The sequence below is a fragment of the Amia ocellicauda genome, chromosome 2 (assembly GCF_036373705.1).
Source record: "Amia ocellicauda isolate fAmiCal2 chromosome 2, fAmiCal2.hap1, whole genome shotgun sequence".
Lineage (NCBI taxonomy): Eukaryota > Metazoa > Chordata > Actinopteri > Amiiformes > Amiidae > Amia > Amia ocellicauda.
Window position 1 is genome coordinate 13,275,320 of NC_089851.1, and position 23,196 is coordinate 13,298,515.

The 23,196-nt window shown below is 38.1% G+C and overlaps 2 protein-coding genes across 3 annotated transcripts in view; one reads left to right on the top strand and one right to left on the bottom strand.

Annotated features, from left to right (window-relative positions):
- Positions 1–7,687, bottom strand: part of rock1 (Rho-associated, coiled-coil containing protein kinase 1) — a 68,668-nt gene extending 60,981 nt beyond the window's left edge. The window contains exon 1 of the mRNA XM_066719229.1: positions 6,858–7,687. Within this exon, the coding sequence (XP_066575326.1) occupies positions 6,858–6,950 (93 nt within the window). The 5' untranslated portion in view covers positions 6,951–7,687. The remainder of the gene's footprint in view (positions 1–6,857) is intronic.
- An 8,022-nt stretch (positions 7,688–15,709) lies between these two features.
- Positions 15,710–23,196, top strand: part of greb1l (GREB1 like retinoic acid receptor coactivator) — a 55,237-nt gene continuing 47,750 nt past the window's right edge. For both annotated transcript variants that reach the window (XM_066719264.1, XM_066719283.1), the window contains exon 1: positions 15,710–15,850. The gene's annotated coding sequence lies outside the window, so the exon portion shown is untranslated. The remainder of the gene's footprint in view (positions 15,851–23,196) is intronic.

The following is a 23,196-nucleotide window of genomic DNA, read 5'->3' on the forward strand; positions in this document are numbered from 1 at the left end:
TATGAGGCAGCACTTAGAAGAGTTAGACTGGAGCACACTGGATACAGATTCAGCTGAAAATGGATGGTTTTATTTTAAGAATATACTACTTGAGGCTCAGGAGAAATTTGTACCACAACTCTGCAAAAAACATTGGCCAAAATGGTTTAATAGAAGTATGCAAAAAAATATCAAGAGAAAGAAAATGTTGTATAGCGCATACAAAAACGGATGGAGACAAAACAAAATGCAAAGAATATGTTGAACAGCAAAGAGATCTTAAAGGGATCAGGAAAGCAAAGAGGGAAATAGAAAGAAACATAGCTCTTGGAGCTAAAACTAATGCAAAGAGCTTTATTCAATACTACAACAGCAAGAGGAAAATAAAGGAGGAAGTGAAACAGATAAAGGGCAAAAATTGAAGTATCTTGGAAAATGCACAAGATGTGGCAAATGTTCTAAATGAGTATTTCACAGAGGTTTTTACAAAAGAAAAAACTGATAATTTGCTACAGGTCATCAATCAGCCCAGTCAAACCCTAAGAGAGATCGGGATTCATGAGGAGGAGGTACTAAAGGGAATAGCAGAATTAAAAACAAACAAATCACCTCGGCCAGATGGGATATTTCCAACAGGACTTAAAAGAAATGAGGGACATTATTTATAGGCCGCTAACTTGTCAAATTTGCAGATGATACTGAAATAGGTGGCTCAGCAGATACAATCTTGGCAGCACAGGTTATTCAAAGGGACTTAGATAATATTCAGTTGTGGGCCGACACCTGGCAGATGAAATTCAATGTGGACAAGTGCAAGGTATTACATGCAGGTAACAAAAATGTCCACTATAATTACACTATGGGAGGAACAGAACTAGATGAAGTAACGCATGAGAAAGACCTAGGCGTCTATGTGGACTCCTCACTTTCTCCATACAAACAATGTGTGGAAGCAATAAAAAAGGCAAACCGAATGTTAGGGTATATTGTCAGAGGGAACTGAACCTTTTTACCCTGGAACAGAGGAGACTACGTGGGGACTTGATCCAAGTCTTCAAAATCATGAAAGGCATCGACAACATCAAACCAGAGGAGGTTTTCCAGATCAGCAGGGACACACGGACCCGGGGACACAAACTGAAATTGAGTCGTCACAATATGGAATAAACTCCCCAGCCATGTGGTTGAAGCTGAAAATTTGGGAACATTTAAAAATAGACTGGATAGGATCCTTGGATCACTCAGTTATTAATGGACACCAAACAAGTACGATAGGTCGAATGGTCTCTTCTCATTTGTAAACTTTCCTATGTTCTTATATTCTTAAATGTGATTTCTGCACTGCTTAACTAGACGTCATGAATGATGGGACGTTTAAACAGCAAGGAGAATCTGGGTTACTTACAAACAAGAGGTTATTTGATTAGGACGGAATTTTATACATTTGTGGGTGGGGTACTGCGGTGGGGAGAATAGCATAGAGCTCCATTCACTGATCGGTGGCAAATAAGAAAAGCCCTCCTTCAGCGGTGTGTATGCAGAATCCACAGCACATTCAATGTTTTTAAATTGTTAATAGGTTTTCCCAAGTGATGGTGTCAAATAAATAGGTGGTAGTTGCCAGAGTTTATGGTGGTGTCAAATAAAGTGTTTTAGCACAGAAGAAAACACTCAGGCATCAGTGTAAGTCTGAGAAAAACAGTACAATCTGCATCTTCACCAAGTTATGCAGCTTCATGGAGCCCAGTGGGCGGCTGAATACTTCCTTCATAAAATGCTGAGGCACACTCAGGAGAGCCAGAAAAATATGTTCATTCATAAGTCGTAACGCCCCACAAGATGCTCCCATTTCAACAGAAAGGACTAATTTTAAAAACTCTGACGGTACTAGGAACCGAACAAGGAGAAAGGGCTTTATTAATGCACAGAAGCCATTACTGTACCGATACAAGGCAGCATCTCTTCACCGGCAGTAAGCAAACATTTGTACAACTAAACTAGTTCAAAGTGGTGAAAATTAGAGGGACCCAAAGTAATTCATATATGACTACATTACTCATAATTCTCAATTTTACAATATTGCTTGTATAGAATAATACATTTTAATTTAATGTCAAATGTTCTGAATTTCCAAGGAAACACATGCTATGTAACCTCAGAACCTCATACATGTACATAACGTGTGTGTGTGTGTGTGTGGGTGTGTGTGAGACAGAGCTTGACAAACATATTTTGTTACACTTTATAAATATATGACTTTTCCTTCACGGGTTCACGGTTTGCTTGTTCCCATCTACAATCCCCTCAAGGAAAGAACATCTGCATGAAGTACGTAGGCTGGCTGACATGCCACTTCATCGGGAATTCTCTTTCCTCTCGAATGCAAGCCTTCTTTCTCGCATACAATACCAGACATGACAGTGGAGAGCAAGAAACCTTTGAAGGGTTGGAGCAACATTCAAAGACACGGTTTGGACAGAGGGCCCCTGTTCTACACCACTGGTCACCCATATAAGTCATTTCAAAAGATGAAGATGAAGAAGCTCACTCTGTACTTCAAACAAACACAAAAACAAAGAAAACAAATCGTACTGGAGCAGTCCTCATACAGATGTAGCTTAAAAGAAAGCAAACCTGAAATTCACAGGATACCAACACTGCACATAAAACGAGGCTAATTAGAGGAAGAAAAAAATAACCACTGAATTCAAATCGAAATGATTTCATAATTGAACTGCAAAATGTACTAGTTTGATTGAGAATACAATGTTCAGGCCTAGTTACCACATTACAAACCACACTCTGCAACACTAGAAAGCTACAACACTACAGCAGGGGAAGTTAAATCATACTGGTACTGAAAGGGGCTGTAGACTACTGTACAGATCAATTAGAATTTAATTTAGACTAGAATAAAGTCGACTTGAGAGAAATTTGATCAAGGTCTTCAAAACTGTAAAAAGAATCAACTAAGTCGACCTAAAGCTTTATTTCAGCTCAACATACAGACAAAGGCCTGCCTAACAATTAAATCAAAGTTAACTCAGGATGAACTTAAAGCAAACTTAACACAAAGTGACAGAAGGGTATGAAGTAAAAATGTTAGTCATGTTATGTATGCTTATTCACTGGGGGGCATTCAAAATACGTCATGGGATTTTTTAAAGATATCTCAGCTACTAACAACCACATGAGCAAGAGAAGAAAAATTAGCTCCTGTAGTATATCCTCCTGCCATTTGCTCAATTTAATTTTAAAAACTATCCTTGCTTTCTATACTCCACAAGAATATTAAATAACTGGGAGCAACACTGTTTTATTTTCAAGTGAGTATATGACCTTCACTTGAAAAGGCACATGCTTTGCCTCAGCCTCTGGCAAATTCAAGAAAACTGAACTCAGCAAAGATTCCACTCCACGCACTGTCAAGATTTTTGCTTTTCAAACACTTGAACATATTAAAATCCCTAAACACTTATTTCAAAACTTGATATATATATATATTTTTTTTTTTTAAAACAGATTTGTTCTTAGCTTTTCCTTCCATTTTTTTTTTCCCCCACAAGCGGAACAAAATACTGTTTATGTTCAACTTCAAGGGCAATAAGAAAAGGCTTTGATGCATTTAAGAGCCCTAATATTAACATTCCAACATTTAAATTTGAAATGTTAGCTTCTATATATGTTATTAAAGGGGAAATTATGACATGCTCTCTGCGAGAAATCTACTCTCACATGTATGAGTTGGTGGGTTTTAACCAGGGGCTGTGGAATCAGGGAGACTTTTTCAGCCCCCGCACTTTTTAGATGCACTGAGCAAAGGTAGGATTTCACAATTTACATACAGTCACATCCACTTAAAGGCAGCGGAGTAGATGGCACTGTTTCTGAGAATAAACCCAAGTGTACAAGGTGAATGTCAGTGTCACTTCATTGAGTATGTACTCAGAGAAAACATTTGCCTAAGTAGGAGTCATTACATAACCATGACTTAATACTGTCATGAGAGGAAGCCCCTCAAAAACTACACACTGCTATAAAGTGTGAATTTGAGTTAAAGATGTACTGGACTTTCAGACAGATCTAATATGCATCATGAGTGGTTAGGGGTTGGGACATAGGGTCACCACCCACAGGTTCACCTGAATGATTACTGTTTAGGCCTATTTATAAATTCATTGATTTATATTGTTTATATCTGTGGTTGAAACTTGGATTCAACTAGAAATATAGCAACTGAAATAAGGGAGATCCATGTACATGGTTTAGGTCTTGCCTGTTAAAAAAAAACAAGTTCCAATCATGTGGTAAGTTACATTCATTACTGCTTTTATTTGGCACGATGCCACACGCATATGGCGTTGTTGGAATCACATCTTTACAATGGAGTGTGCTTTCTTGTGGGGGAGATCCCAGGCCGATGACTTTCATATATGTTTGGAGGGCTTTGTTTACACAAGCGAAGGTCTATAATAATACAGTTTGCCTGCCTTTGTTTCTACTCTAAGTGACTAGGCACCAATTAAGTTTTATTTTTATTTATTTTTTGCACTGCACAGAGCAATCTGCTTGATCTACTGTCAATGCACCAAACACAAGCAGGGTTTCTAAGCAGCAATAATGAGGAGGACGGTCAATAATACAGTCAGAAGCAGGGGGCAGATTAATAATCAAAAATCTAATATTTCTCTTAAAGCCAAAAGCCCAGAAAGCCTTTGCACAAGTACCACTACACTATTTACAAATATATTAGCCTACTTCAGCTAATACAATGTGGTGATCAACATAAAGGCCTAGATGATTAAAAAAAAAAAACATTTGTCTGTGAGTTTACATCAGAAACCACAATTTCAAGTCACACTTATTGTCAGGCAAGCAGGAACAGCAAACTATCACCTATCTATTGAGAAAGGTCAAGTACAGGAGATTCTGCCCAGAGCCATATAGGTTCTGAAGTAAAATACTGTGACCACTCACAACAGATAACAATAAGTAACCTGGAAGAGAGGCACTGTAGATTGAAACAAGTGGAAATATCCTGTGGATGGATGTACATAAGATCTTACCAGCTGGTCATGATGCATTCCATATTTCACTTGATCATATTATTATTTTCCCCAAAAACACAGTTTTGAGACATACACTCAAATGCCCATATCTGCTCTTTTGCTGGGGTGCAGGTAAAGCACATCCAGGATCCAAGTTCACCTTGGCATTTTGTTTCCTCCTGCTACACCTCAATTCACTCTTAGGTGCCACACTTTCCATTACACAGTAGAAAACACATTTAGCTGAAGCTCTGGGAACTTGACAAACCAGGACTCGACAGTTATGATTCCTCTTGAATACATTTGGACTGACAATGGAAAAAATAAAGACTAGTAAATCTATCCAGGAATCCTCTTGCAAAATAGTCAATGAAATCTGACACACATCCCAAAAATGCAGCTTAAATAGTATTTTCCATGATTATATCTCTGGAAGCTTGAAGCAAGTCTAAAGAATGCATCACCATTACAGATACTGAAATATACAAGCAGCACAAACAAAAAGAAAAAAAAAAGATAACACTAACATTATTCCATTAGTCTTCCTGCACTGAGCTAAGGAAGGAATGCAATAGTCATAGTCATCACAGTTTTAGGCTAGTTTTGATAACAGGAAAAGAGCTGCAGAGAAACATAGTGCAAACAGGTTTGTGTTGAGCCACACAGTTTCTTCCCAAGGACTTTAAACAGTCTGGAGTGAAAGATAAGAGGTTTGCATGAGATTTAGTAGAAGACACTAACAACATTTAGACAGGTTTCTAAAGAGGAACTATTCATGCTGGCAAATTGTTGAATGCAAAGCAATTAGATACATCAATATAATGGATACATCTGTGACTTGCCATCTCACAAACCCTCATTACACATAAAGCTAGTCCAAATTAAAATATGGACCAGTCCACACTTTACGTTAATTAAGGACCAACAGTTCTATAATAGTTCATTTGTCCATGTGAAAATTAAATGTGCATTTTCAATTAATAAATATTGGCTGACTCGTAGTGCACGGACGTGACAGTAAACTATCACGATGTAGCAGGGAAAGTGCTCCTCAGGGCACAATATTAACACCATCTATACACTGAAGAGCCAAAGAAACGTGAAACGCATCCTGTACGTGAGGGGCAATTCAATCCATCATTGTAATGTACACCCTCATGCACCCAATAGCTCAATATAATATACAACACACTATCAACACATCAGAAGACCTCTTAATTGACCGTGGTGTGTGTTCAGACTTGATTAGCTGTGATTAGTCTGTGATTTGTGACTAATGAAAGCATGCAATTTATATTTTGCTGAATCTCTGTCGATGGATGCATTAAAAAGACTGGAATACAGTGTTGAATCTCATTTCAGTTCTACAACAGCTTGATATATTCGTAATTAGGAAATGCCTCTGCAGTTTTGTATTTTCTTTATTCGGTGAGTCTCTGAAAACCATATTTTGGTCTTAAAACAATGTGAGGCATACAAATCTTAATATTTAAATATTGCATAAATAGTTAACCCTTCACATTTTCAGATAATAGGTAATAATGAATTGGGTTTGTTGAGGCTGTATAGTTCTGGCAGACAGAGCCACACAACTGGTCACACAAACTGATGCAGAATAAAGCAGAATGAATTACACCGAGTGCATTTACTATTACACGTATATTTTCATACAAAGAAGTGTTTGTGTAACTACACTGCACCGTATGTTGAGAATTACAGTAACGACATTTTTTGTATCTCATTAAAATGCAAAGCCCCTCCTTTTACTAACAGAGCTGAAAACACCCCACGTATGACTTAAACATTTCCATTAAAGAAAGCAAAACTTACCAGCAAGCAATCTGTATTAATTTCCGATTTGGGATCCTTTAGCATGGCATCGATTTTCTCAAAACGAGCCTCCAAACTTTCTCCAGCAGACATGTTTGCTGTCAATTGCGGCTGCACGGCGCTATATAAGATCTACTTCCTATGGTCGACTTTACAGTTAACGGCGGCTCAGTGCGATCAGAGACCCTGGATGCACCGCATCAGCGCCGCACACTGAACGCAACCCTGAAGGAGCACCGAGAGCCACATCCTACGGAAATGCCCGAACCAGCCCTGCTGCTGGGCTGCCTGGAAGGAGCCGGGGTGAAAAGCCGCAGCAACAGATCGCGTCCCTTTGAGGGGGTACAGCTATAGGATGACGAAGTGTGCACAGTATTTAAAAAGATAAAAGGTCATATTACACGATTCATAAAAGTACATAACTCCAGGCCCGCCTCTGGATCGATGGGCCTTGTAGGGAGGGGAAAAACGCCGAACAAGTCTGACAGCTGCAAAAGTAGAAGTGGCGAGAGAGAGAGAGAGAGAGAGAGAGAGAGAGAGAAAAAAAAACGGAAAAAAAAACTTCAGCTTCAAAATGTTGCTCAGTTCAAAGACGGCCGAGTAAAGTGCTCCGGCGGGCCGCGCCGCTCAGCCGCTCTCAGTGCCGGGCCGGAGGGTGTAGCCGGGGCCGGCGTGCTGGATCCCGCAGCTCCCAGGCAAGGGAAACCGTCTTTAAGGCGATGTTATTTTTCGAAATGCACAAAGTGCCCGAGTTTCTCCGTCTGCCCGACAAACATGTCCGCCTTCCTGTTCAAACAGCCGGAGAAGCAGACCTCAAACCCGGCCGCACTGCGCAGGCGCGCAGCAGGACTGTGACTAAGCGCCGCGGCTGCTCCCGCACAGAGCAGGTCTGCGCAGACGGGCTGCGCTGCTTACGCTAACTGTACACATGCAACTCGCTGGGTACGGATTTCTATTGAGGTGCAACTGCAATACACAATCGCTTTCCTTGGATATTTTAACCTGTACATTCAATATTCCATTCTGTTTTCTATGGCTAACACAAAACATATTTTAATATCTTAAAAATGTGTCATAAGATATATGAATTTCTTGTCATCAATATTTCTTTATGCAGGTGATACTTATACAAATCGTTTTTTACACACGTTTCCTGAAGGCATTTATCTAATTGGAAACTTTGTGTAAACTGTTAACCAATCTTTGAGTTATTATTACATGGTTTGTGCTATAGCCTAATTGAATGTTTTTGTTTCTCATTATTGTGAAGCACTATAGAAGATTAATGCAAACCATATTCAGTTATCTTCTTGAATACCATTCTACATAATTTACATACTGTATAGCACTGTCATACTCACCTTAAAATGTTATTGCAAATAACTTTGCTGAACCAATGGATCAATGTCACGTAAAAACGTTACAAAAGTTCACAAAGCCAGCATATTCTGCAAATCTGCTTAGCTTAAACTGAACATTATACCATGGCTTTTCTTACAATGGGAATGGATCAATTGTAGCAGTTTTTGATTTAAAGAGGTATAACAGAAGAATGTGAAATATATTAAAACATATATATGTGATATATTAGGCAGCAAGTGAACATTTTGTCCTCAAAGTTGATGTGTTAGAAGCAGGAAAAATGGGCAAGCGTAAGGATCTGAGCGACTTTGACAAGGGCCAAATTGTGATGGCTAGACGACTGGGTCAGAGCATCTCCAAAACTGCAGCTCTTGTGGGGTGTTCCCGGTCTGCAGTGGTCAGTACCTATCAAAAGTGGTCCAAGGAAGGAAAAGCGGTGAACCAGCGACAGGGTCATGGGCGGCCAAGGCTCATTGATGCACGTGGGGAGCGAAGGCTGGCCCGTGTGGTCCGATTCAACAGACGAGCTACTGTAGCTCAAATTGCTGAAAAAGTGAATGCTGGTCCTGATAGAAAGGTGTCAGAACACACAGTGCATCGCAGTTTGTTGCGTATGGGGCTGCGTAGCCGCAGACCAGTCAGGGTGCCCATGCTGACTCCTGTCCACTAGCCGAAAAAGCCTACAATGGGCACGTGAGCAGCAGAACTGGACCACGGAGCAATGGAAGAAGGTGGCCTGGTCTGATGAATCACGAGTTCAAGGTGTTGACTTGGCCTCCAAATTCCCCAGATCTCAATCCAATCGAGCATCTGTGGGATGTGCTGGACAAACAAGTCCGATCCATGGAGGCCCCACCTCGCAACTTACAGGACTTAAAGGATCTGCTGCTAACGTCTTGGTGCCAGATACCACAGCACACCTTCAGAGGTCTAGTGGAGTCCATGCCTCGACGGGTCAGGGCTGTTTTGGCGGCAAAAGGGGGACCTACACAATATAAGGCAGGTGGTCATAATGTTGTGGCTGATTGGTGTATATTGCTTCCAAAATCTTATCAATCAATCAATTTGCATTTGTATATCGCCCTTCGCAGGGTAGGGAGCGCTTGTACCATAGCATAATGAATTATTACATTCTGTAAATATACACACATTTACATAAATTCAAATATCTTCATCTACTATACAGTTACGATATTCAAGATGTGTAAGGAAGATATCTGTATCTTGTAAGAATGGTTATGACTATCAACCATTTTTATAAAAAATTTAAAGGAAGATTGAGATTTTCTTATTTGTTTTAGAGAACATCATAGATGCATACATGCAGATGAGTCCCTATATTCACACAACAGAATGGTTTTAAATTTTCATATAAGAAATTGAATAGGGAAATAAATTAAAAACAATTTAAACTCAGATTTAAGAATGTATAAAGTGTAGTAATCTTGTAGTAATGTTTTAATTTAGGGTTATGGAAACCCCACTTTTACTTGAACAATCCTAAATGGCTTTGGCTAACTCTTGAATTTCTAGTTTACAAAGCCTGGCAATGTTAGCTGGATGCGCTGCAGCTCTTACTGTAATTACTAACATGGCCTTTCATGCAACTGTCCTTAAAATGTGTTTCATGAGGTAAAAAAAAAAATACAGCACATGTTAGTGTTTAACTGTTAAGTTCGGATGAAAACGAAAAAAAAGATGATTTCCTAGTATTCTTTTTTTGCGTGTTATTATTAACAGCTCTTACATTGTTTTGGATAAACAGCACTGAAGGAATAGATGTTCTCCAAAGAGACAGCAAGACAGCATCTGCAATGACAATTGTAAGTTTCTCTCTCAAATTCCTTGTGTTTTAGGTTGATCAATCTGTGGCTTAAAGGTCCAGAGGGTAGTGTGTATATATACACGAATACCAAGATTACATTTCAATATATGTATATTAAAAATATGTACATATAGAGGTCAGCACATGAAAACATGGAAACTTTTTTGAATATTGAATTACCTAGCTCTATTTTTACTACACATGGATTTTTATTGCTTGGAAAACATGTACAAAACTATATATACATTAAACAGTAGAATACTGATTATTCTTTGTTAACTATATTTGAATAAGATTGTCCAAGTGAGAGCATAATGTTGACCGTAACTGTTTAAATACTATACAAAATAGTACATCACACGTTAAATTCACCAATACAGCGGTAGAGGGCGCCTTTCATAGGCTTTTCAGAAGTGGCTGGGAATGTATTGACATCTGTGCTGAACATGTTGACAGGATTATTAATGCTTTGTGTTTTACAATCACTCATTCACACATACACACAACAGCACCATCATCTTTCTATAAGAATATATTATTTAAATAGTCTCCACCTATGAATCTGAAAAAATAAATAATTAAAGAACAGCTTAAAAACCTAGTATTCCTGCACCGAAATACCACACAACTATGTCGACTGATCCTATAGATATAATTTGAAAAAATGGATAACACGATTGTCATTGAAACTATCCACACCCTTCACATCAATATTATTTGATGATTCATTAGTAATACATATTGAAAATGAAACTATATATTATCACAGTTTGCTCAACAGTGATTCAGTCTAGATAAACTAGATTAGAAAAACAGACTAGATAAAACAGTACAATTCCAGTTAATTGAACTGAACTAAGAAAAAGGTGTGTGAGTTCTGGAATGCCTAGACATCAATTTATTATGTGATATCTTAGATTATAGTCTAATTAGGTTATAAATACATACTTGATCTGAAATTATAGCTTTGACTACAATCTTGAGAAATGTCTCACAGTTTTTTGTTTTTTGGGGGCTTCCCCCCCCCCCCGAATCAACAGGTATGGACATAAAAATACTATTATATGGAAATACCTGAACAGTATTTTTATTTTATTTTGGTGTAACACTTTTTACACATATGACTCTGTAACATAATTTACAGTTTTATTTTCCCAATATGACCTATTTTACAATCAAAATAGACTTCATGATGTAAGAGAAGCCAGTTAGATCCATGTATTATTTAAAATAATGTCAACGCATTAGTTTAAATGCTCTGCCTTTGTTTAAATCCTGAATGTTTTAAATCATTATTGCAGGAGCAGGTTAGATCAGGGCAAACAAAGATAATTAATGTAAGAATATATATACAACCGTCAGTTACATCAGATTCCTGTGGTTTCAAAAACATACAGAATATACAAAATACATATCATACTAGGCCTTTTTCATAGTACAATAAGCTAATGTGATATCTTCTTGAAATGATGGATCACATGGCACTGCTGACAACTCCATTTCAGTTCTGTATCTTCAATCAAAATAACATATTTCAAATTATTGACTGATTGATCTGTTTATAGACCCTTTGTGCATGACCTCAAATGGTTTACATGGTAACAGCATGTTGGATATATTGTCAGCCTCCTCTTTCTAGAAACAAGACCCAGAATGTATTAGTGACAGGAAGAACAGAATATCCTGATTGTTCTGTTGTTATCAAAATGACGTAGCACACATACCAGGCATATTTCCCACGCTATTGCTGAATAATTGTAAGAAAATTAATGTTCTCAAGCAGAATTCATATAGTAATTGATTGCATCTTCTTGTTCTTGTTCTGTTGCATAAAAGAGTAAAGAAAAAGAATTGTATCTTGTACAGATATAAACCTAGAAATATGTATTCAATTACTGAACTAGCAACAATGCTCAATGTAATATTGTATACAACTATAGTCAAATGGAAAATTGTATTATATGTGAATGACCTATAGAATCTCAAAGTCTATTTACATTTTCTATATGAGCTGAGTAACCAGTACACTGTACACTAATTGTCCCGTTAGGGGGCGCTATTTAGCTGAGATAGTTTCCTCTTGGGAGCTAGCATGTCCAAAGCAGAATTATATTTTAAATGCATGCATATTATTGTAACAGAATCATAAACAAAAATCGGGTTGGAGTTTATATTGGTAACCCTGGAATGAGAAGGTAAAGGACAAAGATATAGAAATATTAAGATAAGATACACTGTAGAAATGTCTGAATTGTATTCACTAGAGAGTGTTGAATTAACCTACTGTGACACATACAGTATAAAGTCTTAGGCGTAATCACATGAAGGTACAGTATATTAAATACACAATAAAGTATATTATGGTGTACCATGGTAAAATCACAGTAAAGTGTAGTGTGGTGTAAAACATGGTAAAATCATGGAAAATTGATGAAGAGGGCTGTGGTATAGCTTGGTAAAAAATATTGTAAAGTAAAGTATACACAGAAACACATACACATGGACCACAATGAATCAAAGACTGATATACATTAATGACTGATATACTAATACACTGTAGCCTACACTATTTCTAAACTACATACTGTAATCACTGCTTCTGTGGTATACAACTGTAATTACCATACAGAGGAAATACCCCAATGTAATAAACATAACACCTTGAATATGCACATATGAGCTCAGTAAGTGTGGTACAGGACACTCAAAAAGTGTCTCAATAATAATAATACACCTTACTGTGACTCACAAAGATACAAAACGCTAGACCTGTATGATACTTGTTGCTCCAGTATAGCATTTTGTTTTGGTGGCATATGTTACTTTTTGGTCCCTATGACATGTCTTGTTGTTTATGACACTATTTAGGCCCGTATAGCATTTTATGCTCCTTTCATGTTTTTTTATGATTGCATATGATACTTTTTGGGTGTGTATGATGTCTGGTTCCAGTATACACCTTTTGAATGTCTTGCAGGTCACGTTTCCTTATTGAGTCATATTCAAGGTGTTTTGTTTATTACAGTTGGGGGTATTTCCCTATGGTCATTTCGGTTGTATTAGGAATGTTGTTATCAGTTTGGTTTTGGAGTACTGTAGTGTTATACACTCACCTAAAGGATTATTAGGAACACCTGTTCAATTTCTCATTAATGCAATTATCTAACCAACCAATCACATGGCAGTTGCTTCAATGCATTTAGGGGTGTGGTCCTGGTCAAGACAATCTCCTGAACTCCAAACTGAATGTCTGAATGGGAAAGAAAGGTGATTTAAGCAATTTTGAGCGTGGCATGGTTGTTGGTGCCAGACGGGCCGGTCGGAGTATTTCACAGTCTGCTCAGTTACTGGGATTTTCACGCACAACCATTTCTAGGGTTTACAAAGAATGGTGTGAAAAGGGAAAAACATCCAGTATGCGGCAGTCCTGTGGGCGAAAATGCCTTGTTGATGCTAGAGGTCAGAGGAGAATGGGCCGACTGATTCAAGCTGATAGAAGAGCAACTTTGACTGAAATAACCACTCGTTACAACCGAGGTATGCAGCAAAGCATTTGTGAAGCCACAACACGTACAACCTTGAGGCGGATGGGCTACAACAGCAGAAGACCCCACCGGGTACCACTCATCTCCACTACAAATAGGAAAAAGAGGCTACAATTTGCACAAGCTCACCAAAATTGGACAGTTGAAGACTGGAAAAATGTTGCCTGGTCTGATGAGTCTCGATTTCTGTTGAGACATTCAGATGGTAGAGTCAGAATTTGGCGTAAACAGAATGAGAACATGGATCCATCATGCCTTGTTACCACTGTGCAGGCTGGTGGTGGTGGTGTAATGGTGTGGGGGATGTTTTCTTGGCACACTTTAGGCCCCTTAGTGCCAATTGGGCATCGTTTAAATGCCACGGCCTACCTGAGCATTGTTTCTGACCATGTCCATCCCTTTATGACCACCATGTACCCATCCTCTGATGGCTACTTCCAGCAGGATAATGCACCATGTCACAAAGGTCGAATCATTTCAAATTGGTTTCTTGAACATGACAATGAGTTCACTGTACTAAACTGGCCCCCACAGTCACCAGATCTCAACCCAATAGAGCATCTTTGGGATGTGGTGGAACGGGAGCTTCGTGCCCTGGATGTGCATCCCACAAATCTACATCAACTGCAAGATGCTATCCTATCGATGTGGGCCAACATTTCTAAAGAATGCTTTCAGCACCTTGTTGAATCAATGCCACGTAGAATTAAGGCAGTTCTGAAGGCGAAAGGGGGTCAAACACAGTATTAGTATGGTGTTCCTAATAATCCTTTAGGTGAGTGTATAGTAGAGTGCAGTGCAATATAGTGTGTAGTGCAGTCTTACATGTTGCATGTACACTACTGTATTATCACTGGTTCTACTTGCATACTATTACTATTATAAGATGAATAAGCATGTAGGTTAGTGTCCTGCTCTACGTTATGTATGTACCTGATTTTACCAAGCTACAAAACACTACACTTTAGCATATATTACCATGGTACACCACACTACACTTCATCCTATTTTACTTTGGTACACTGTACTTTACCATGATTTACTCATATTTTTTACCATGGTTTTACTACAGTTTTACAATTTTTATACCATGATTTTACCACGAATTTACTATGTTCTACTATGTTTCCCCCATGCTACACCTTACTTGTTTTTAAAATACATTACACGAACGGTATTCACTTTGTTTGATAAAAACCTCATTAGAAACGCATTTTTAAATATCTGTGTTTCTAATGTTATTATGTGGGCTAATGTTTACACTGCAGTATAATTTATATATATTAAATGTACATGTGGCATGCATGGTGTTAAAACAACGGCGATCTGTACATTGTGTTCACGACATTATTGTAAAAAGAGATTGGTATGGCTGCACAGATGAAATGCATACAAATCAATACACCAATACCCTGTGTATTAATGTCGGCCTGTAGATAATAACATCAGGTCATTGGGCTATAGCTTGTATAACCTGTGCAAGGATCAAATCAAAATGTGCAGTAGTCTTTATGGAAGTGTGACAGTTGCAGACAGATGACATGCATGTTTTATTTATTCTTTTTGGGATACAGGCTACCTTTGTGCTGTGTGTTTTAACACTGATGCGTATATCCAGGCTATGACACAGGCATGCTGAACGTCACACCGGTCCAGAGACGTGTCCCTCTCCCACGCCATCCCCCGGCTGCAGGGCTAATCATACTAATCTTCACCTTTTCCATATGAATGCATGCATATACACATATGCATTCCTCTACCCGTCGTCAAAACTGGCTTGAATGTTTTTATCGATGCTGCAGCCCGTTTGAAAGAGTCGAATGGGCTCCTCCTGTTGCTCTAGATCTGCAAACGCAACCCAAGCGACTTCAATGGGCTCCGTTGACCTTATTCATAACTCCGAGAGAGGTACCACTCCGTATAAAGGGGGGGGGACCAGTGCATTCTGCTTTAGTACCAATTTAATTATTCCTTATTTAGTTGTCCTGCCCTTAATATCAATGTACTAAATCCAGTGTTTCACAAGTGCATCCCTGTTTTAGATCCTGAAATCCCGACAAGAGAAAAGCAACACCTATTTCACGGACTCGTCCTCACCCCTTCACAGGTAATGGGCCGTGCCAGTTTCGGCAGGTTAGCGGCTGGTGCGGATCGCCGAGCCCGGGCTCTGGAAACGTCGCTCACAGCATCGCTTTGAGTAGCAGTTACATTTCATTCATCCCTGGGACACAATCCATCGAGACCTTTACCTTTGGAAAGATGTGAGTCGCTTTTCCCCCCTCTTCGTCTTGTGGTAATTAAAAATACAACACGACCACCGGCTTGTCCCACCCCAGTCGGTATTTTCACTAGAGTTAGGGGTGAGGCATGTATTATTGTTTATGTGGGTAGTCTGATTTACTTTAACAACACTTTCGTGAACAAATGCGTCGTAATGTACATGTCATAAAAATGTAAAATGCTAAAAGTAATTGAATGTGTTATTCCTCATAGTGCTGTGTGCGGAAATGCGTGACTTGCGATATCAGTGATGCACAGCTGTATGTGTTTATTATTAACTGTATATATATATATATATATATATATATATATATATATATATATATATATATATATATATATATATATATATATACTGTATTAGGCTACGGGGGTGAGATCGGTCAAATGCAAGCGAGAGATCAGTGTTTTGTCCATAAACTGCATTTTCCTTTAAAGTATAGAAGATCGCAGGGCTGCTGGTTATTTAGTGTGGTTTTTAAAAAATACAGTAGATACAAGTGCCGTGTAGCCCGGCGCGTCTGAAACGTGTTTCTGGAGAAAAAGGCAGCAGGGAAACATACTTCCACCGCCGGCATCGCATCCTTGTAAGTCTCTCTCTGTCTCTCACTCAATAGTTGAGGGAGAAAATGAAATGGCCTGAAAATTGAAGCCACGCAATCGATCTGCCTTTGCTGGATCATGTTGGAAAGCAGCCGCAGCTCGGTAACAATGTTGCTCTTGCATTTGAAAGAGGCGTCGCTGCGCGGCTGTTTGATGTCAGTGCGACACAGCTGTGCGGGGTTTGAGCCTGTGCTGACTGTGTTGGATATGCAGCCCTGCGTTAGCGATGGATCTCCCAGGCTGCGATGCTCCCCTTGTTACAAGACACAGATTGAAAGGCGAAAGACAGTCCATTACTGTAGCAGCTAGTCCGCTGTATAAAACTTGGCGATGGTTAAGTTGTTTTGTGTTTGCGGACAGACGTGTCCTTGGCCTTGGCTGACCTGTATGTACTCCAGTGATCACGGCTCTTATTAATATGAAGATGCGGTATGTTTTGTGCACAGCCTTTTGATGCCTGATGCAACTTGTAGAAAATGGGTCTATGTAATAATCGCAATGTCTGGCCTGTGGGAACATTAGATTGCGTTGCATTCTCCAAAGCGATTGCTTTTCTTTGTAGTGTAACTCAAATTATAAACTAAATTTGTAAAATAAATCCTTAAATAGAATGCCCACAGTAGCTGTCAACACTATTGTCAACACAATGAAATGCATTGTAGAAAGTGCAAATATTTGGTAATACTTAGCATATTGTAAACACAACATGAAACAAAATATGCAATATGTATTTGAGTAGTTTGTGCGTACCAAAACCATTGGCACCTTTTAATTTCAAGTCTGTGTAAGCTGAGCTAGTTTTAATAATTGTTTATCAATTAGCTTTCTATTTATTTCTGTCATAAAACATGACTCATTAGAATTAGCACAAGCAATGCATTTCCGAATAATGCGAAACAAAGTTATGTTGTCCAGATATGAAATGAAAATGAAGCAGGACCACGGAAATGGGGAGGGTCAAAAGCAGGAATAGAATTAATGGTCAACCATTATTAAACCTTTATTTGTAATTAAACAATGTAAATGAGTAAAAATCCCAAGGAAATGATCCATATAGGACAAATCTTTGAAAAGCTAGAAAAATAGAAATGCTTATGTAAGCATATATACCTTGATGTAGCAATAATTTGACATTTAATTAAAAAAAGGCTACATACTGAATATGCTAAGGTGTAAAGGGAAATCTAATGCACTGTGAAGTAACATACTTTCCCCTTGATTAAAATCAAATCAAAACAGGAAAAGACCTTGTGCCTATAATTTTAATTTGGTAATTATATGGGGTGATTCAGAATGTACGGTTCTAGTTTATAAACCTTGGGAGTTTTACAAGCTGCCCAAATTGTACTCATACATTCTACAATCAATAGTGTTTTTTTGTGGGACATCTGCTTGATTCATTTTTTTTTTCCCTTTCATTTGAATTAGTCTCCTGGTAGTTGTTGATTATTGATCTGATTGTGGTTTCTGGAAAATATATTTGAAAGCATTCTATACTCATTTACATTTCAGATAATAATTTAACCTCTTTGTTTTCTCCTTGATGATGCACAAAAGCTGCTTTAAATGGGTTGATGTTCTAAAGACGTGCACAATTTCCATGGATTTTAATACAATTTGATATAGATACATTGTTATGATGAATGATTTTGACAAACCTTAACTTAAAACAGGTTTTAAATTTAAAAAAATGCTAATAGGCTACTTGGTACATAAATAATATATTTATTTGCTGCAATCAGAGTTACTTACCAAATTTTGGTAAACTGCACTTTTAATTCTTTATAATTATTATTGTTGAAATTGCCAATGTGTTTATTTGGTGGTTTCATCACAGTGTATATATTGGAAGAGCTGTCTGGGGAAATATAGGCTACATATTGTGTACAATGAATATAATATATGTATAATCTAATGCATATACCCTTTTCAGGTTAACCGACTGTTAAAATTGATTGATAATTTTCTTAGTCCATGTTTATACCCTTTTCTAGTCTTTAATTATTTCCAAAACCAATGTAGCACATTCACCTATGTTTGAAAAAGTGATGTGGATAAATCTTATGCAATTTGGAATACTACCTTTCCTTTACTGCTATTTGCTTTACAAAAAATACATAATCTGTGCCTGATTTATAATTGCCTTTAGCATATTTTGCATGGCACATTTTATCCAAAGTCTTATCTGTTGAAAGCGCCCCACAACAAAACCTAAAAGCCTCTTTGCTTGCAGGCTATAAACCCATGTTAACCATGCAGGAGATGAATGTTGAAGGAGTTTTGATCAGACAACCCCAAAAGTACTTGAGAGCAATTCAAAGGAGGTGAAAAAGTCCAAAGTTTTAATCAGCCATGGCAAAGCCCAAGATTCACTGTGTGCATTATGGGGTGGGGGATGGATTACAGTATGAGAGGGAAAACAGAGTTAGTAATGCGAGAGAATATTTGACATCTGCTGTTGTGAATTGGGGTTAGATACTGTGTGCCCTGTATTGAAGGTAAAGGCGTTGGGACAGACTTTGTTCTATGGATGAGTGAGCTGTGGATTTAAGATGAGGTGGAGTCACTCTTAAGGGAGTTAGCTCAAATATACTGGGTGGGTGGCAGATGGGGCTGTACTGGGATGCCTATTTTTTTCTTTCTTTTTTTTAAGCACTGTTGATGCATAAAGACTGTCTACAGTCTGGAAGGATGTAAGTATACATTAATACAAAAGTTCCTCTGTTGATTTTATGGCATGTACAAGCTATTGATGAGAAAATGATGATTAAGTAACAATGTTTGTTTTGCTTTAGTTGCATTATTAATAGTAATAATGTTACACTTTTATTCCTCTGTATTTTGTGTTACCATATTTAATTTCATTACCCATATGTCCACATTGCAAGCCAGTTGTTAAAATGTAAAAGTATACGAGGGGCCTCAGACCACACAGTGTTTTCATGCAAATGGAGGCAAGAATTAATGCTTTTTTTGTTTTCTTATCTCATTTGGTTACTGCACCTACAACTAATAATATAATTCATATAGTATATTAAATTATCCTTAAATGTGACCTCACCTTGTCCTAAAGTAATTATTCCTTGGCATGTGGTGTGTTTTATTGTAAATTTACAAACCATAGCCTACATTTATCTATGCAGTGTGTTTGCTTTTGTGGGATCAATGACGTTTTTGAACAGTTAAAAGCAATGATCGATTGTAGGCCAAAACATCAAATACTTTGCATTTGAATGAAGACATGGAGCCTTAGAAATGTATTTTGATTCCTTTGCAGAACGTACTGATGGAAGTTCATGTTTGCACTGAAACATGTACAGGATGTGCAACAGATTACATAAAATCAGGCACAATCTGTTCTAGCTTTTATTTCAGTACAAGGGCTTTTTTTTAATACAAGTGCAGTTTATACATGAAGTCCACAGCAATAGAGAGGTAGTGGATGCAGGCTGCTGGAATGGAAGGAGTGAAGGGAGGGTTTGGAAGGAGGGGTGCAGTAAGCAGTGCAAAGATTGAAGATTTTATTGATCAGACCGCTCCAAACCAGTTGGCCCTGTTGTTTTATCTCAACTGTACATCCATTGCAATTCTGTGGCCTTCTTTTCCCTGAGGTGGAAGGACAGTGTTTTTGGTAGCATTCCTGTGTCTCTCCCCACACCCACAATCCCCCCCATCTTGGGATCTCTGCAGGACACAGACATAACGGAGCCAATATGCCCTTCTTTCAGCCAAGTTTGAAGAGCTGCCTGAAATTTGGCTTTGGAGGCATTTTAACTAAGGAGAAATTGACCTTTCAATCGTACTTTTTTCATTGCCACACACTGAAAAAACTTGAGTTATCAAAAGTGATTTATATGCCTCATACAAATAACTGTGAAATTAATGTGCTAGATGTTAGCGAAGTGTGTAATTGCTAAGCGGAGCAACAATTAATGGGAGAAATATGAATGGTATTTTAAATATTTTCAAGTTGTGTTGCTTTCAGAATCATAGAATTGTAATGCTGAGGGCAGTCATGGACTTTTTGAAATATTATAGATCAAATAAGTTTCCATGCCTTTTTTCTTTTTTTAAGGACCAAGAAGAGTAAAGTTAAAGCTGAGTCATGGAGCTACATGGCTATTAAAAGTCTACATTAAATCAATACCCCAACCCACTGGTCACTGTGATCACTACAGACTACATAAAGATCAGTAAATAGATAGTGAATAGTTAAATTTTTGCCTCTTATCTACAATTTCTAAACAGAGAATGAGCATCTGATGAAGGATACTGAGTATCTTGTATTTACAAGAGTGACCTTTATGCACTATCAAGAATGTGAAGGCTGTAAACATTGGATTGCTCATGGTCAAAAGTAAATTATAAGCCAAAAAGCTTATTTAGCTTGTTTAACTTGAGTCATTTGGTTAACTCAATTGAAAGTGTTTCCACCCCCAGCCAGGTTTTGCCTAGTTTTTATAACTCATGGATTCAAATTGTCCTTGGGGGGTGAAATGAAATGCAAAGATTGTTATGAAGAATGTGGACTTGTGTTAAAATAAAATAATCCTGATTTAATTAAGTAGTTAAATTAGCCTGAACTATATTAATTTGCATTAAAAAAAATCATTTACAAAGAAGACAAAATAAGTTTATAATAAGTCATTGAGGAGGATTGAAGATATCCCATATATTTATCTTATTGTGATAATCAATTGTAATCAATCGTTAAGTGTATGATTTATTGTTGTATCTTTGAGACTCTTCTTGCAATCCCATCTTTGATAAGCAAGGTCCTTTATAATGTTTGGATTTAGATTTATTGCATCTGTAAAAGAGGAGAGAACAAATGCTGAATAGTGTTGTCTGTGGCTCAAATGGTGGCCTCTGTGGTGTGGCCTGGCTGTAGGAGAGTCAGTAGTAATGTCTCTTTCAGGCAGGGAGGGGCACCGCTTGCAGGAGTGACCATCTGTCCTGAGGGGGTTGATTTCCTGTGAGGCAGCCTTTGTTTCACAGGAACAATTGTAGTTAATCTGGATAGATAAGAATAGCACTGGTAACACTGCTCAGAATAACAGGTTAGCCATGACAGCCTTGAAGGAGACATCTTTTAAGACCAACTTGTCTTTGTATATCCGCCCAGCTGATCTTTATTTGCGTCTTTTGTTATTTATTTGCATATTTCATAAAATTATACTCCCTTTGGTACACATGAAAAAAAATCTTTATGCAATTGATTTATTTTAAATGTTGCCTGCAAACATACACCTGTGAGTTTTGGTGTTCTGTGTTAAACAATTTGTGCTGTGAAAGCTTATATTTGAATATTGGAATAGTTGTTAAGATTAGGCTGCGCTTCTTATCGTGGCGGCAGACATTTTCAGGACTGACCACTAACTGCAGTCATTTGGTCACATTTGGAGATCGGTGAACACTGATCCTGCAGATGAGTTTGCCCTAGGCTAATCAGAAGTGCTGGGTTCATGGGGTGTAACATGGTTGGAAGATGTTATTGTATAGCCCCTATATTACTAGTTGCATTGCAATGTTTAATTTATGGACTGGCACAGTTCTGCCATTTGTGAAGACCTGTCAGTGAATTGTCTTCCCGTGGCACCATCCTGAACTGTAGCTTATGAAAGGCTGGATTCTTTCTACAATTACAAAAGAGACTGGTGCATTCAGCATTATTATTACCATTTCATGTCATAGTGGTTGTTCTGTTCTAGTGCTGGAAATATATTCCTGTTACCAAGACATTACTCTTTAATTACTTTTGTACATTACAGGACATTTGGCTCCCCTTGTACCGAAGCTCTGAATGCCTTCTGTAGTTAGTACAATGTACAATATAAATCATAGGCAGTGGCAATGCTTATCCCCCCTCTCCCTTCACAGCCATTCTCGCTGATCTCTCCAGGGCACGGCCTTGCTAAAGTGAGCCCAGTCCTCCCCCACCAGTCCTCTACTTCTGTACAGTGGTCAGGGTTGGGGTGCAGATGCCTAGGAAGTTTACACAGGAGAGAGCCATCCTGTTTGCTGTGAGTGGTCAGAATTAAAGCTGCCCTGGTCCAGAGCTGGCATTCAGGCTTTGTATTTCAGGGCCAGAGACCTGCTGGGAGGAACAAAGGGGAGCTGAAAGCTGCCTGTATTTAGACGGTAGACTCGTGAATTTGAGTGCAACAGTTGCAAGTTCTTTCTTGTTTTATGTGGTTACCAAGGTAACAGTTTGATAATAAATGCTTATTCTCCTTGCGTGGGCCACTTCTGTAATGTCTTTAATTGTGAACAAATGATAACTATTGAAAATGAATGCCATCTTCAGCATACAGTAGCATGCCAATTTGGCAGAACTTTCCATTGCTTCTGTAAATGTAATTTGTTGTGTACATGAGTTCAAACCATTATAAAGGAGCATGTTGCAGCATTGTCAAAATATGAAAATGATTGACATTCTAATATTAAGTGTAATATAGTAAGTTAAAAAAATATATAGGTAAATGTTATTATAAGCAAGGGGAAAAGAAAAACAAAGCCATGAATGTGAAAATTACCCCATTTATTATCACATAAAATGTGAACCCGCATTAATTCACCAGTATTTCATTCCTTCATGCTATTCCCCACCTGAGGTGAAACTGTTGAGTCAGTATTTCTATTCCAAATAGATCATTGTCTAACTGTGTATTTTTCTTTTGAAATTATGTTTGTGTCATATAAGACGATGCTGTCCTGTCTGGAA